We start from the raw sequence: 17,170 nt of genomic DNA, 5'->3' as shown, positions 1-17,170 counted from the left end.
CAGGAGGGCCAGAGAAAGAGGAACTTGGAGTAATTATTATTTCCTTTCATTCAAGCTCCTTACTTTATAAAAGGTGGATGTTTTCCGGAGAGCCAAACAAGCACTAGGAATAGATTTCTTTTGTGCAGCAACTCAGGCTGATGGGTAATTTCCCCTTTAACAAGAACAAACTGCCCTGCTTAGCCTATCATTGTTCACAGAGACAAAGAGGCCTGCATCTGTGGGCCCTGACAGCAGACCTCCTGCAAGAAATGCCCTCCAAGCACTGCCTGCTCCGGGGCTTTCCCGGCATCCCACAGAGGATGCCAAGCTGGTTCATGTCAGAAGCCTGTCCCAGCCCACCTGCCCACTTCACTGGTCAGAGGAAGCCCATGCAGGCCCCTTGAACAGGACCCTCAGCCAGGTCTGAGCTTCCCCTGGAATCCAGGGATACTTTCTAGCAAAACCACATTGAAACTGGGTGCCACCTGCCTGGCCTTAGTGGCCGGGGTGGAGCCCTGGCACAGTTGCTCATGGGCCTAATTAAAATGAACTAGCGCAAAATGTTCTATAAGCAGCATTGCCGAAGTAGGATCCTAAGGAGTTCTTTCTAAGCCCTGCCTCTGCTATTCTAAACCAACCTCTCTTCCCTTCTCAAACATCAGGTGCCTGGCCTATAAAGTGGTTACACTAATACCCATCTCGGGGAGTTGCTAGAAAGATCCAAGAGCAGGTGATTGTACTGCTGGACCCAGAGGGCCTAAAGAATAGCGTCATGTCAACCAGGAGCAGGGCTGGAGTGCTAGTGAAGGACCAGACCTGGCCCTGTTCTTCGTAACAGGTTCTGAGAGATTTATGGGCCTAATGTTTCTCCATATACACCCTAATCCTCGAAAAACTGAGGCCTGGGCTTCCCTCAGTGGTAGCCCACCCTCGGTAGCTCGGTGGTAAAGAATCCAACCTGCCAAGGTAGGAGACACGGGTTCAATCCCTGATCTGGGAAGATTCCACATACTGCAGAGCAGCTAAGCCCGTGCACCACAAATTTGAGCCTGTGCTCTAGAGCCTAGAAGCTGCAACTATTGAACTGCAACTACTGAACTATGAAGCCTGCACGCCCTAAAGCCTGCGCTCTACAAGAGCAGTCACCGCAATGAGAAGCCCGCGCACCGTAACTAGAGAGTAGCCCCTGCTCACCGCAACTAGAGAAAAAGCCTGCACAGCCACAAAAACACAGCACAGTCAAAATGAATAAAATTATTAAAAGAAAACAGGCCTTTTTACAAGGACAGATAAGACAACATGAAAATAAGTCATTTAGAAACAAGTAACAAAAATGAATTGGAATGTCATCAAATGAAATATCTTCATGTTTCAAAGCCACCATCAAGAATGTAAAAAGACAACCCACAGAATGAGAGAAAATGTTTGCAAGTCATCTGATAAAGGACTTGTACCTAGAACATAAAAAGAACTCTCAGGATTCAACATTAATAAGATGAACAACCCAATTTAAAAATGGGCAAAGGATTTGAATAGACTTTTCTCCAAAGATGATATACGAACGGCCGATAAGCACATGAAAAGGTGCTCATTAGTCATGAGGGAAATGCAAATCTAACCACAATGAGATACCACTTCACACCCACTAGAATTATTACAGAAACAAAACAAAATAGAAAATACCAAGTGCTGGAGAGGATGTGGAGAGATTGGCACCTTCATAACCTGCTGGTGGGAATGTCAACTGGTGCAGTCACTTTGAAAACAATCTATTATTCCTCAACTGATTAAATATCAAGTTACCATGTGACCCAGCAATTCCACTCCTAAGTATATAGCTAAGAGAAATGATAATACATGTTCATGCAAAAACTTGTGCATGGATGGTCACAGTAGCATGATTCATAATAGCCCCAAAGTAGAAATGTCCCAAGTGTCTGTCAATTGATGAGGAGATAAATAAAATGGGGCTTATGCATAATGGAAAATTATCTATCCAGCCATAAAAAGAAATGAGAAATACTGATACTTGCTACAACATGGATGAATCTTGAAAACATACTAAGTAAAAGAAGTCAGATACAAAAGTCCATATATTACATGAATTTAATTATATGACATATCCAGAATAGGCAAATCCACAGAGACAGGAAGTAGATTGGCAGTTGCCTGGAGTGGGAGGAATGGGAAATAGGAAGTGATGCTAATGGGAAAGGGGTTTTTGTTGGGAGAGATAAATGTCCTGAAATCAGATAGTAGTGATAGTTGCACAATTCTGTGACAATTTTAAAAACCACTGACCTCTGTATTTTAAAAGGGTGAATTTTGCGATGTGTGAATTACATCTCCATAAGCTAGTATTTAAATTCTTTTATTTTCATTGTATTTATTTTTATTTTTTTGGCCATGCCGCACAGCATGTGGAATCTAATTCCCCAACCAGGGATCAAACCCTCAACCCCTGCACTGGAAGCACGGAGTCTTAACTGCTGGACTGGCAGGGAAGTCTCCATAAACTCGTATGTTTTAAATGCTGTCTGTAGTGATGAATGCTGTGTAATACTCTTTTCAGAATCACTTACTATTACTTATTATTATAATTAGAAGTATTTCCTGGTCCACCCCTAGCTCAGAGCAACCCTGCCCCCTTAACACCTGCTACAGGTATAACCTCTGATCTGCAGATGCCTGAAAGGTGAGCTGCCTGGATCTCAACAGAGCCCAACGCACGTCTGATTCAACCAGTTTTGGGCAGCTCCTCTGAGCTGACAAGCCTAAGAATATCTATGGACCACGCCATGCTCATGACTGCCTCACCAGCACTAGAAATAAGCCTGCCAATAGACAACGTTTTCAGCTTGGGGGCTGGGGAGAGACAGTAATGTGTCACATGGGGACCAAGGCATTTAAAGCTCATGTGCTTCCCTCATTTGTCCCTTCACTTTTGGTGATGGACACACAAAAGCAGCCAGGCCCCCTAGTCTTTACCCAGAAGAGACCCAGTCAGAGTGTGCATGAAATAGAAGTTTTTGGTGTGTGAAGCCCCTGAGATTTGGGGTTTGTTTGTTGTGGCGACTAGCATTAATCATCCTGACTAAGGCATTGCATTTGGAGGAGTCCAGCCTCTCTGGCCAGCCCTCTGAGGCTGGGGGCCCTCTGGACCCCTTCTTGGCCTCTCACAGCTCCACAGCTGGAGTTCATGTCTAAATGATTTCGTCATTCAACGGCCTGATTTTGAAAAACACAGACCAGGGCGGGGAAAGTCAGAGGAGAGCCACCACCGAGGGAGGGTCCTGTGTGCACCAGCTCCTGGGCTCTGTCCTGGCTGGTATTTATGACCCTCAGGGCAACCCAGTCCACTTGACAAGAGGAGCAGCCTGAGGTTCCAGGAGGTTAAGGAACTTTCCCAAGGCCGCTCAGCTAAAAGAGACCATGCCTGGCTTCCAACCCAGGTCTACCTGGTTCTAAAACTCGCCTCCTCACAGCACTCTGCTGCCTTTGAATCAGATCTCAATAGCGTTCAGCCCATCCCAAAGCCCACCCCAGGCTGGCGTCCTCTAACCGCCCCCAGAGCAAAACTGGCCACATGTGGGCAACTGACGCAGGACTCTGGGCAGCATCCAACGAGTGGACTTCATCCCTGGGATGGACGCCTTCAAGTCAGGGTTTGGAGAGAGAGAGATTTCGGCTCCAGGAGTGAGTTTTGACTTTGAGCAGGGATGTGCCAGCCAGACTCCCAGCAAACACCCCCTGTCAGACTCTGAGGGACACGAGCCAGCCCAGTGTCAGCTCCCCAGAAAGAGATCTGAGTGGGCAGAAGGGAGGGGCCCACGGATGGAAGCTTCCTGGGCCCCCTCCTGCCTCTTTGAAACCAACTCACAATGAATGACAGACATGTGTCCAGCGCTGTGTGGGCTGGGGTCGGGGGGTGGGGGGGTGGATAGAGAGGACACATAGAACACATGCCATCATCTCTGCCCAGAGAGCTAATAGCCCAGCCACCGTCCTGGGCACCCTGCCTTTCCTGGGGGCACCCGCACCCACTCAGTGACTCAAGGAGGAAAGCAGGGACTCCTCTTGCCCCTCTCCTCACTTCCCACACCTGACATTTCCCAAGGCCCTGGGGTCTCTTTATTTCCACAGCTAGGGCAGCAGCTCCCAGGATAGCCTCCTGCCTTCAGTCCTCCTCCTCCCCTTCCTCCGCTACCTGAGGGGCAGAGAGACCAACCGTGGCATTCAGAGCCCTCGGGGCTCCCCGCTGCCCTTAAGATGGTGCAAACTCCCCACCATGATTTTCCAGGCCCTGCCTCCCAGAAAGTCCCTGTCCCCGGACCTTTTCACTTCTGTAACACTGCACTGACCTCCCTGCCAACACACATCCGCTCCCCTCTACGCACGAAGGCCTCTCACCCACAACACTTTTGACATTTCGGGCCCAGATAATTCTTAGCTGGGAGAGGCCGTCCTGTGCATTGCAGGACATTCAGCTGCATCTCTGGCCCATGTGTATTAGATGCTAGGAGCACATTCCCTATTCGTGTCAATCAAAAAGATCTCCAGACTCTGCCAAACGCCCCCAGGTGAGAGCCCCTTCTCTGGACCTTTGCACAGGAAAGGCCCTTCTCCTTTCTTTTCATTTGCACCTGGCTTCCCCATAAGCACGTGAAACTTTGGTTCTGCTGCATCAACTGTCAGAAGCCTTCCTGGCTCACCCAGGCTAGCCCAGGCCAGCACCCCCCCGCCCTCCTCACTCTCCGGTGCGCCGTCCACCACTGCTCTTGTGACACTGCCTTCGACCCATCTGGTGATGCGCTGTCATCCCCTCTGTAAGAGGGGCTCCTCAGAACCCACCTCTCCGGCTGTGGAAGCCCCAACCCCAGGGACCTGCAGAAGCAAAACAGAGCAGCACGTAGGAGCGATGGCTTCTGACTGGAGGCAGAGAGGGCTCTGTGCGATGTAGCAGAGACGCAGAAGGAGAAAGATTAGAGTCGGGGCCACGCCTTCCAGGTTGGAGGCCTTGCTGGGAACAGCCCGGACAAAGGCGTCCAGGTGGGCATGTCAAGGTGAGACTGGGAGGCGGTGGCTGGAGCTCCCAGCGTGGGGGGTCTGGGAGCGAAAGCTGGAGGCCAGGTCGTGAAGACCCCCGGAGGTGTTCTGCAGCCCCAGATGTATTCAGCAGGATGTGAAATTAGGGAAGTGAGGGCAAGTCTGGGAAATGCTTTGGTATCAGTTGAGCTGGTTTCTTTACCTTAGGACTTCTCAAGAGCTTCTTAATGTGCTCACACGCTAGGTAAATCTTTATAAGGGAGAGATGCGGCAAAAAGTCATGTCCACAAGTAACTGACCACAGAGGTGTTTTTTCACAGTTCGGTTCAGGCGCTCAGTCGTGACCAACTTCTCTGCGGTCCCATGGACTGCAGCATGCAGAGCCCTTGGGGCCCCCCACTGCCTTTAGGAAGGACAGGCCTCCCTGTCCATCACCAGCTCCCAGAGTCTACTCAAACTCATGTCCATTGAGTCAGTGAGAGTCGTTTTTTTCACAGATCCTCTGAAATGATCACTGTCCCACAGTCTGTTGTTGTTTAGTTGCTGAGTCATGTCCAACTCTGTGACCCCATGGACTCTAGCCCGCCAGGCTCTTCAGCCCATGGGATTCTCCAGACGAGAATCCTGCAGTGGGTTACCATGCCCTCCTCCAGGGGATCTTCCCAACCCAGGGATCGGTCATGTGTCTCCTGCATTGGCAGGAGAATTCTTTACCGCTGAGCCACCAGGAAAGCCTGGTCTACCCTTTGGAAAATGCTGCTTGGAGCCGAGACATGAGTTGCACCTTGAGAAGGAGTGCAAGGTAAAGACTATCTGGGTTTGGGGACAAGGGTCCTCCTGGGGGTCATTTGGAGGCCTCAAAGCTGGGGCTGGGGCTTCAGCCACATGGCTCCTCTCCCCCCCGCTGGGGCATCTGCAGTCCCGAGAAGGAACACAGGCTCCTGCGAGAGTGGCTGCAGGAAGAACCAGGCAGGCAGTGCAAAATTTATTATAGGAAAACAGTCAACCCCCAGACCACTTGGACCACCTCCCCCAGGCCCCTGGGCCATAACATATGGTGTGGTTTAAATTTCTAAAATTGAGGAGTACTTAAGGAAAAAATGTTGGCAAGCTCCGAGCACTTGTAAAACTGTCTGAGCTGAGGGGGGAGGCTGGGCCCCAGCCCTCCAGGAGACGCAGGCACCACGCAGCAGGGGCAGCAAGGTCTGAAGGGGCCCAGACCGGGGTCCATGAGCAGAGGCTTCAGGTCAAGCTGGCCAGTGGGGAGAGAGGGAAGTGACCCCCTGCAGCAGCCCTAGGATGGGCTGAAGGAGCCAGCAAGGCTGGCCAAGGAACTACCTCATCCTCAGCACAGATCCCAGCCAGACCAGCAGGTGTGGGGGTGGGGTGGGGGGTCACTGGGGGGTGGGGTGGGGGTCACTAGGGGTGGAAGGTCACTGGGAGGTGGGGTGGGGGTCACTGGGGGAGTGGGGGGATCACTGGGGGTGGGAGAATCACTGGGGATGGGGTGGGGGGTCACTGGCACATGGGGTGGGGGTCACTAGGGGTGGGGTGGGGGACTCACTGGGGATGGGTTGGGGGGGTCACTGCGGGGGTGGGGTGTGGGATCAACGGGGGTGTGGGGTGGGGGATTACTAGGGGTGGGAGAATCACTGGGGATGGGGTGGGGGGGGGGGTTACTGGCGCATGGGGTGGGGGTCACTAGGGGTGGAGTGGGAGACTCACTCGGGATGGGTTGGGGGGGTCACTGCAGGGGTCAACGGGGGTGCAGGGTGGGGGATTACTAGGGGTGGGGTGGGGGAATAGGAGGGTGGTGGGAATAGTGCACCATAGGGAAAGCCCAAGAGCTCCAGGATCACCCTGACCAGGGTTCAACTCCTGGCAGTGTGACCTGGGGCAGTGACAGCCACGTCCCCCCCGGCTCCGAGCCTCCTCGTCCTCATCCACAAGATGGAGCCAATAGCATCACATCACATGGTGACAGAGCCTGTACACAGTGGGTCCCCAATACATGTCAGCTGCCATCGTCTGGGGGAAACTCAAGCAGGTGGGCAGCCCGAAAGGGGGCGCAACGCAGAGTTAGACGGATGAAGCTGAGCCACCGTGGACACCACCTTTGCCGAGGGCAGCAAGAGTCTATCAGCTTCACAGCCGCAGCAGGTCAGTCCCTGCTCCGGGCCCCGGCAGCAGCCTATAGACAGGGCTATCTATCCACCACTCATCTCGTGGAGGCTGGAACAGTCACAGAGTGTCTAGCTGGCATCTGGCTTGCTTCAGGCACTCAGCAGTGAGCTGATCTCACCCCCCTGGCGTATTTACACCCCTCAAGCTTGTTATGCCCGGGGTGGTCACCCTGTGTCAAGTAGTGGCCAGGAGATCAAAAACATCTGCCTGCAGCCGCATCAACAAATCAGCAGCTGTGACTGGGTGGACGCAGACCCTGCTCAGACACTCTCTGTACCAAGAGACACTTCATACAGAGCGCTTGTAAAACTGTCTGAGCTGAGGGGGAGGCTGGGCCCCAGCCCTCCAGGAGATGCAGGCAGCACGCAGCAGAGGTAGCGAGGTCTGGGGGGCTCAGACCGGGGTCCAAGAGCAGAGGCTTCTGGTCAAGGCTGGCTGGTGGGGAGAGAGGGAAGTGACCTCCTGCAGCAGCCCTAGGATCAGATGAAGGAGCCAGCAAGGCCGGCCAAGGAACCACCTCATTCTCAGCACAGATCCCAGCCAGACCAGCAGATGTGGGGGCAGGGGGGTCAATGGGGGTGGGGTGGGGGTCGCTGGTGAGGTGGGGTGCAGACACTCTCTGTGCTGCCATCTAAGCGTCTGGATGCAGTTTGTGTAGGGACCTGGGTCCCCAGGTCTGTTCCTGGCAGCCCTGCAGACAGCATGCAGTCGGGTGTGCCCAGGGCCACGCCTTGTGCAGAGCGAGCCAGCCCTGTCCAGCGGCTGAAAGAGCTGATGAACATGAATCCTCTTGCTTCTGAAAAGTTCAAAGGCCCTGGGGTGGCCTGCCATTCCATTAAGAGGCGTGTAGGATTACGATGGAAGCAGAAGCAGAGAAACAGCAGAGGGAAGCAACAGGGGTCTGGCTCAGCAGAAGCAGGAGGAAGCCCCACAGGGGACATCCTCTGGGGTGGGGCTGGGCCAGTGGCCGGCAGGCCAGCACAGCTGCGCCAGGCAAGGGCTCAGTGCAGCCCGAGGGGCCCGCATCACATGCATGGGTCCCTGGGACGTCCCTAACATCACAGTGAGGGGCAGCAAGGGTTGAGGTGGGACCAGAACTGCCAAGGACCCCTGGGGCCCTGCTGAGAACAACGAGGTGGGGCTTACCCTCCTCAAGGGACTTCCATGCCGTGTGGATAAAATGTATAAAACTGTGCAGAAACCATCCATAAGTGCAGGGAGGGGAGAGGCCTGGTTGTAAACACGGAAGGAGCTACTGTGGGTTTAACCCCCTTGTGAATGCCTTCACCAGTAGGTGTGGGGGGGGGGCAGGTGTTCAGCGGAGGAGCTTGTCACCAGAGGAGCTCTGTGTGAGCTGGAATCCTTCTGTTCACAGTCCTACCTTTGTCTCCTGAGCGGAAGTCAGGAGTGGCTGCAGCAGCCCTGATTCACCGCCTCCAGCGTCAGGGCCACCACGAATGCACACAGGCCATGGGGGTGGCCCCACGCCCCAGGGGAGGTCAGGGGGCCCCTCGCCCTTCAGCATACCCAGAGCACTTCAGAATACTCAGCACTCTGCTCTGTGTTCAGCCAGTGTTACCTCTGCCCATTCAGCTTCAGCCAGGCCCTCCTAAGCACTCCTGGGCCCTTCCATTCTCACCAACCTCTCAGACACACATCTGCCACGCCCTCTCTTCTGGGTACTCTGACCCCTGCCTCAGTTGAGCCTTCACCCGTCCTGCCACAAATGCCTGGGCATGGGCAGAGGGCAGCAAGAGTGCCCCTGGAGGGGACTGGGCCCCCAGGAAGCAGGCCTCCCCACTGCAGGCCTGCTCTGGCCTGGACCACCTGCCTTGGCCCTGCCAGGCTTGGGTACCTCTGAAGAGGATGAGAATTCTGAATCTGGAGACCAATGGCACCCCTGGCTGGGTGCTCCCCCCTGGCCAGGCACAGACCTGGGGGGCCCATATTCCTGGATTAAGGCCTCCCACTCCTCCTGCTGTGGGGTTTGGGCAGCCTCTTACCTTTGGGGTGAGGTACTTGGTCATAATTTCCTTCCCTTTTTCTCCCAGTTTTTCATCCGGAGTAACTTCATATTCTGCCTAAAACAGAAGAAGGAAAAGAACAATAATAGATTTGCTCACGAGCGTCTTACAAGTGTAGAACCTTAGAGGCCCCTGGAGAAGACACCCTGGAGGGCACGTGACCGAACTCCTTCCTCGGCAGGACAGGGAGTGAGGCCCAGAGAAGGGAGGGGCCCTGGTGTCCTGTCCCGCCGGCTCTGCTCCACTGCGGACACGCGCTCAGAACAGCGGCAACACACTGGGGTCACTGGGGAGCCAACGCTGGTGCTTGGACCCCGCCCCACACCCACAGAGTCAGACCCTTTGGTGATGGGGTCAGGCATCCAGGCAGCTGGTGGAGAGAACCACAAGCTTAGGAAAATCAAAGGAAGCTGCTGGGAATTAACTAGAGCCAGCAAACTGGAAGGCCCTCAAGAGGCTGCCTGAGGTCACTCAGACCTTACATGCTGCATGACCTTGGACAGTTTCTTCAACCTCCATACAACGCAGATGGAAAAAGCACCTACGTGTAGGGTGATTGTGCAGGGAAAACAAGACAAATCTGGGCACATAATAAATACTCAATTAACGGCTGCTGTATTTACCACCATCGCAATTACTACACCTTGGAAGAGAAGACGGTAATATGCATGCTATAACTTTGACAGCCTTTCAGTTTACAAAGGGAACACACAGAGATTTTTCAGATGCTCTTATATGAACCTTATTTAAGCCCAGGTAGTGATATGATGGTAAAGAACATGCCTGCCGATGCAGGAGACATGGGTTTGATCCCGGGGTCAGGAAGATCCCCTGGAGAAGCGAATGGCAATCCACTCCAGTATTCTTGCCTGGAGAATTCCATGGACAGAGTAGCCTGGTGGGCTACAGTCCAGAGGGTCACAAAGAGTCGGACACAACTAAGCGACTGAGCACACAATGACACGGAAGACAGGGCAGCAATCACACCCCTTCATCCACATACAAAGAGCAGGGGCTTCAGCAGAGTTGCCCAGGGTCAACGGTGGGGAGGCAGCAGGGCTGGGACATGGACCTCCAAGCCCGGACCCCTTTCACAACAACACCAAGAAATTTAGGACCCAGATCGCTGACCATGCCAGTGGGACCCGGGCTCTAAAGAAAGAAGTGAGGCTTCAAAAGACGGACCACTTTATTTTCCCTGACCCCAAGTGAGGCTCCTTCACAGGCACTTGACCCACTTGCCAAGAGGATAAAAGGCTGCCTCGACTTAATGAAAAGCCTGGTGAGCTTGCCTTTCTCATTTCAATAAGGGAACTAATTGCAAATTGTTTATAACTGGTTCAAAATCTGCCACTCAAGGATTTTTCAGCCTCCATCCAAAACTACAGCTATTTCCAAAGAGACAGGCAGTAGCATCAGCACAGAGGGGCTGAAACTCCTTTCCCGGCCACCTCACTGTGGGGTTAGACCCCAATACTTACCCCCACCCACACTCCCACCCCTGGGCTGGTTCAAAGCAGACTCTCAACTCAGTGTCTAGAGTCCGGTTTCTCAACAGGCCAGCCAGGAAGACCCTACCGGGCTGGAGCTGCACCTCTCTGGGGCAGAGGGTTCTAGAACACAACTGCCCACCTATCTTCCAGGGGGGCAGAGAGAAGCTCCCAGTGTCCAGCTGCCCTGGGAGCCCCGCCTGGTGGTCTGGCTCTGTGGGAATTTATCCAGACTGCTTTGCAGGGCCCAGGCCACAGGCAAATGGCCGCCTACCTTTTGGGGGGTAACTCAATCCCATGCAGAACCCTGGATTTGCACCATCCCAAAATACCTCAGCAAAGGTGGCTCTATTTAACCAAACGGAGGCCTGAGGCTCACTAATCAGCCTCAATAGCCAGCTGAAAATATTATTGCTCTGGGTACTAAAACCCACGTTAAAAAAAATAACAACACTTTCAGGTCAGCTGCCTCCCAGCAGAGGCCCGGCTGGGCAGCTGGGCGCCAGGGTTCCACAGGGAGGCAGCCGGGAGCATGCCGGGACAGGCCTCCCCAGCCTGGGATCAAAAGGCCTTTCTTTGAGAGTCCATGTCAGGTCACCACCACTTGAAGAACATTTGTGTTGGGAGGCAGAAAACCAACAGAAGGCTTCCAGCTGGGCTTTCCGCACCGATTAAGTCACCTGGAGTGACAGGCCATGTCTCCACTGTGACCCCCGAGAGGGGCTCATGGGGGACCCGTCCTGAGAGGCCACCTACAGAGAAAAACACCATGGCGGCTCGGCCGGCCGGGCAGCGCTCAGGGCAATCACATGGACCTGGGGCAGGGGACCACCCGGGAATCCGCTCCCGCGGGAGCACCCTTGCCCAGGTGGTGGGCAAAAGCTGCCGAAATCAGCTGAAGCCAGAAAACATAAGCAGCAAATAAGAAGTTGGGTTGGCCAGTGCTCTGTGACAACCTCAGAGAGGTGGGATGGGGTGGGAGGTGGGAGGGCGGTTCCAGACGGAGGTGACATATGTATGCCTATGGCTGATTCATGCTGAGGGACGGCAGAAACCAACACAACATTGTAAGGCAATTACCCTCCAATTAAAAGTAAATAAACTAAAAGAAGTTGGGTTGGGCCAACAGCCTAGAATTTTACAATTAGAAATGGAAATGGCAGACAGTGACTTCAGTGAACAGAAAGGTAAACGACATGCCAGGATGACCTGTGACATCCATCCATAAGAGTTCCCTCCAACAAGGGGGGGTGGGCTTGTCCCCACCCCACCCCCCCAACAGAGAGGACACACACTGTCCTCCCTACTGTGTTGCCCACTTGAAACCTTCTCCTGCCCAGGGCTCAGCCCTAATGGCCAGAGTGCCAAAGAGCTCCTTGCCAATCCACTCGGAGAACACTTCTCTTCCCCAGATACATCCATGGTGCCAACCGAGGGAGGCATTTAATGAGCCTTCTCTCTGCATGGTGATTTATGCCAAATACAGGAATGGGCTTTAGGGAGGAGATGCTGTAACACAAAGCGCAAAATACGACACTGAGTTCAAGGCAAAAAGAATTATTTATATATCTGTGCCTGCCAAAAGGGTATAAACATCTGTGTACATCCTAGTTTATAAAGCCAATATTTCATTCTCTTGGCGAGCTCTAATTGCATCATCCATCTCAGAAAATGCTAATGAAAATATGTCCTCTATTAAACACATTTCTCTCAGATGAGTTTTTAAAAAAACATGAAGATTGCAAACTGGTACAAGGGGCCCTGCCACGTTCTCACAGAAGCCGGCGCTGGTTTTTACAGAGCAGAGTCTGAGCCGAATTCCTCTCGGCAAGATGTCACCCCCCTCCTCTCGGGAGCCCTTCTCCTGCCCTGGCAGGAAGATGAAGTCAGAGAGGCTTTGAGGTCTCGCCACCTCCGGCTTCTGTAATTACCGATGTGGTCAGCTTTTCCAGAGTCTTCGCGGCAGGGACAAGTGACGCGCCCAGCTGCTCCCCGTGGCCCTCTCTGGAGAAACACCCGGCTCCTCCCACACCGGCCTTGGCATCTTGCTGGTGCCAACCCTGGGGGCCAGGGGTTTCCGTCTCCCCCTCTGGAGTCCCTGCCCGCCCCGCTTCGGGACAGAGGAGAGTGAGGGTGGGGAGTCCCCTGCCAGTTCCCCCCTGCCGGGCGCCCAGGCTCCTGGATCCGTCTTCTGAAAGCCCAGCTCCTGCAGCCGCCCTCTCCCACTCCTTCCTGTCCCCGCAGAGCTGGGGGTGGCGAAGGCTCAGACATACCTGCGTACATAGGCCAGGACACCAACAGCTGCCCTTCATTAAATTCTACTTTCACACGTGAGCGAGCCATCCATCTCTGGCCAGGCCCCTCACTGATGCTTGAAAAATCCTTCAGACAACTGGCATCGCCTGCCCCTTTCCATCCCCCCAGCTAGAATGAAGAAGCTCTACAAACAGGGGTGTCCCCGCACCAGGGTCCCAGGATCAGATGGGCCTGGTCAGCCTCACAGCCTGTGTCCACCTGGGCAGGCGGAGTCTTCTCAGATGTCTGGTCGTCACGTGAGAAGACCTGTCGGGCCTGGGTCAGGAAGGGGCTCCCTGGCCCAGGGTCAATGGGGCGGGCTCAGAGAAAGAAGGGAAGGAGGAGAGGACCCCTGGCCATGTGAGGTACAAACTGAGGGTGACAGGAGGGACCCCAAGGTGGGGCGGCGCCACAGCCACCAAGCTTGGCAGAGGTGAACTCAGAAAAGTCAGAGGGAAGGGTTCTGACCCTCTGGTGGGGTGGGGGTGGGCGCCGGGGGTGGTTGGCTGACGTGTCTGAGTCCCGTGGCGGGGGGCCTGTGCTGTCGCCTCCTGCTCGCCGGCCAGTCTCCCAGGAGCTCAGCCCTCAGCGGCTCTCTGCCACCCCTTCACCGCGCCTCCTCCGCCCCCAGCGCCCCGCATTCTTCCCCTGTCCTCACTCCCCACAGGGCTCATAAGGCCATCATGCAAAGGGCTCTCCCCGCTACTCTTTCAATTCTAAGTGACCAGAATCTCAACCTAGTCTGACTCAGGCGCAACTAGAATCTCTGGGTTCCTGAGCTCCAAGAATGGGGTAACCATCCATTGGGGTAACCAATGTGTGGGGAAAACGAAAACGCAGCCTGGCCCAGAGCAACAGAGCCAGGGATGTGAGCACCTGTGGAACCTACTCACAGTGTGTGTGTGTGTCTGTGTGTGTGTGTGTGTCTGTGTGTCTGTGTGTCTGTGTGTGTGTCTGCGTGTGTATGTGTCTGCGTGTGTCTGTGTGTGTCTGTGTCTGTGTGTGTGTGTCTGTGTGTGTGTCTGTGTGTCTGTGTGTGTGAGTGTGTCTGTCTGTGTGTGTCTGTGTGTGTGTGTGTCTGTGTGTGTGTCTGTGTGTCTGTGTATGTGTCTGTGTGTGTCTGTGTGTGTCTGTGTGTGTGTGTCTGTGTGTGTCTATGTGTGTCTGTGTGTGTGTGTGTATGTGTCTCTGTGTGTATGTGTCTGTGTGTCTGTGTGTGTGTGTGTCTCTCTGTGTGTGTCTGTGTGTGTATGTGTCTGTGTGTGTGTCTCTGTGTGTGTATGTGTGTCTGTGTGTGTGTGTGTCTGTGTGTGAGTGTGTCTCTGTGTGTGTGTCTGTGTGTGTGTATGTGTCTGTGTGTGTCTGTGTGTGTCTGTGTCTGTGTCTGTGTCTGTGTGTGTCTGTGTGTGTCTGTGTGTGTGTGTGTGTCTGTGTGTGTATCTGTCTGTGTGTGTGTGTCTGTGTGTGTGTCTGTGTGTGTCTGTGTGTGTGTGTCTGTGTGTGAGTGTGTCTGTGTGTGTGTCTGTGTGTGTCTGTGTGTGTGTATGTGTCTGTGTGTGTCTGTGTGTCTGTGTGTGTATGTGTCTGTGTGTGTCTGTGTATGTCTGTGTCTGTGTGTATGTGTCTGTGTGTGTGTATGTGTCTGTGTGTGTCTGTGTATGTATGTGTCTGTGTGTGTGTGTCTCTGTGTGTATGTGTCTGTGTGTGTGTGTGTCTGTGTCTGTGTGTGTCTGTGTGTGCCTGTGTCTCTGTGTGTCTGTGTCTGTGTGTGTATGTGTCTGTGTGTGTCTGTGTCTGTATGTGTCTCTGTGTGTGTGTGTCTCTGTGTGTATGTGTCTGTATGTGTGTGTGTATGTGTCTCTGTGTGTGTGTCTGTGTGTGTATGTGTCTGTGTGTGTATGTGTCTGTGTCTGTGTGTGTACATGTGTCTGTGTATGTGTCTGTGTCTGTGTGTGTGTTGGTCTCACTCTCCCTCGGTGCTGCCCGACTTGCTCCAGTGGCAGGAGACATGGTGGCCAGGTTTTTTATTCTAAGCCTTCTCTACCAGAGAAGGAATTCCCCTCAAGTCGATAAACCCCAGGAAAAGGACTCGCTGACCTGCATTGGCTCACAGGCTCATCCCTGTTCCCATCAACTGTGGTCTTCAGGTAACATCACTAAGAACAGGGCAGGTTCTGGAAGAGCCATGTTATTTCGGAGTACGGGTAGAGCACCGAGGAGACAAGACAATCCCACAGATGTCCAACAGGTGAACCCACTTTGTTGTTATTCAGTTGCTAAGTCGTGTCCGGTTCTTTGAGAACCTATGGACTGCAGCATGCCAGGCTTCCCTGTCCTTTCACCATCTCCCTGAGTTTGCTCAAACTCACATTGATCAAGTCGGTGATGTGATCCAACCATCTCATCCTCTGTCATCCCCTTCTCCTGCCTTCAATCTTTCCCAGCATCAAGGTCTTTTCCAATGAGTCATCTCTTTGCATCAGGTGGTCAAAGTATTGGAGCTTCAGCTTCAGCATCAGTCCTTCCAATGAACATTCAGGACTGATTTCCTTTAGGATTGACTGCCTTGATCCCCTTGCAGTCCAAGGGACTCCAAAGAGCCTTCTCCAGCACCACAGTTCAAAAGCATCAATTCTTCAATGCTCAGCCTTCTTTATGGCCCAGCTCTCACATCCATACATGACTACTGGAAAAACCACAGCATTGACTATGGTTTTTTTTCTTTTAAGTGGTACATTTTCAAGATGACCCTGCTCCCAGGGTCTAGCTTCACCAACTGCTCTGTGGATCTCTACATCTATCTGAAGGATAATTACCACTGTCCCCCTCACTCTTTTGGGAGATCACAGCGGTGATAGAAGGACAAAAACAAATACTGGGTATGATTCGAAAATAAGAGAAGCAGAATACTTAGTTCCCCTGGTGAGGCATTTCAAATCATTTTACAACAAAATTTCAGGATAACCAGACATATCTGAAACCAAGTGATGGCCTATTAATTTCAAGTGATTTTCCAGAGTTCTGAGCTAATGAATATCTTGGAATGACTTCCAGCATTTCCTGATGTGAACTTCCATCTGTTGTAACCTCATATCTACAGTTGCCAGCCTTTAAGATGGAGATTCTAATAATCCTTGCCTCTTGCTGGTCATCTTCTTGAGAAGGCTCTTTACAAAGCAAATAGGACCAACCTATATAACCACTGAGATATCAGATGTATGACAACATGGAAGCTCTGAGACCAGGTTACAAAAGACATTACAGGATTTCTGCTTGCCAATGTATAGGGGATCTGGGTTTGATCCTTGGTCCAGGAAGATCCCACATGCTGCAGAACAGCTATGCCTGTGGGTCATAACTACTGAGCCTGTACTCTAGAGCCCGTGAGCTGCAACTACTGAGCGTCTGCGCTGCAACTACTGAAGCCTACACGCCTAAAGTCTGAGCTCCAGTACAAGAGAAGCCTCCACAATGAGAAGCCGGTGTACCGCAACAAAGAGTAATCCCCTCTCGCCACAGCTGGAGAAGGCCCTCATGCAGCAATGAAGAGCCAACACAGACGAAAAAGCAAAGACACTGCAGCTTCTACCATGCTTGCTCCAGGGAAAGCCAGTCCTCTTATGAGGACACTCGAGCAGTCCATGGAGAGGCTCACATGGACGACAACTGAGGCCTCCAGCCAACAGCCAGCACCAACCTGCCAGCGCATGTTTCCATGTGCACAAGCCTGGAAACAGATCAAGCCTTCAGACGACTTGCAGTCCCAGCCAACATTCTGACATAACCTTTAAAAAGACCTTGAGCCAGTAGCACCTCGGTCAACCATTCCCACACCCTTGACCCACAGAAACTATGAGATAATACATGCCTGTTGTTGTTTCAAGCTGTTAAGTTTTAGGTAATTTCTTCCCCAGCGACAGATAATGAATACTTGACAGGTATCTGAACTTGTAGTTCATTAAAAAATGCCCTTTGTTGCTTTTTCAATCTTCTGTTTAATTGGAAAGCAAGCTCCATAAGGGCAGGAACTTCCTTCTCCTGCTCACTCCATAGTCTCCAGCTGCTAGAACAGAGTGTGATATGTTGAAAACATCTCATAAATGTGTGTTGAGTATGGTTGTGCATGCATGCTTAGCCACTTCAGTTGTG

At 52.8% G+C, this 17,170-nt stretch overlaps 1 protein-coding gene across 1 annotated transcript in view; it reads right to left on the bottom strand.

Moving 5' to 3' along the window:
• Nucleotides 1–17,170, bottom strand: part of GRK5 (G protein-coupled receptor kinase 5) — a 226,240-nt gene that overhangs the window by 45,676 nt on the left and 163,394 nt on the right. Inside the window, exon 4 of the mRNA XM_061162762.1 lies at nt 9,216–9,293. Within this exon, the coding sequence (XP_061018745.1) occupies nt 9,216–9,293 (78 nt within the window). The remainder of the gene's footprint in view (nt 1–9,215; nt 9,294–17,170) is intronic.

Source organism: Dama dama, chromosome 15 (assembly GCF_033118175.1).
Source record: "Dama dama isolate Ldn47 chromosome 15, ASM3311817v1, whole genome shotgun sequence".
In the NCBI taxonomy this organism is placed as follows: Eukaryota; Metazoa; Chordata; class Mammalia; order Artiodactyla; family Cervidae; genus Dama; species Dama dama.
This window is presented reverse-complemented; position numbering and strand designations above follow the sequence as displayed.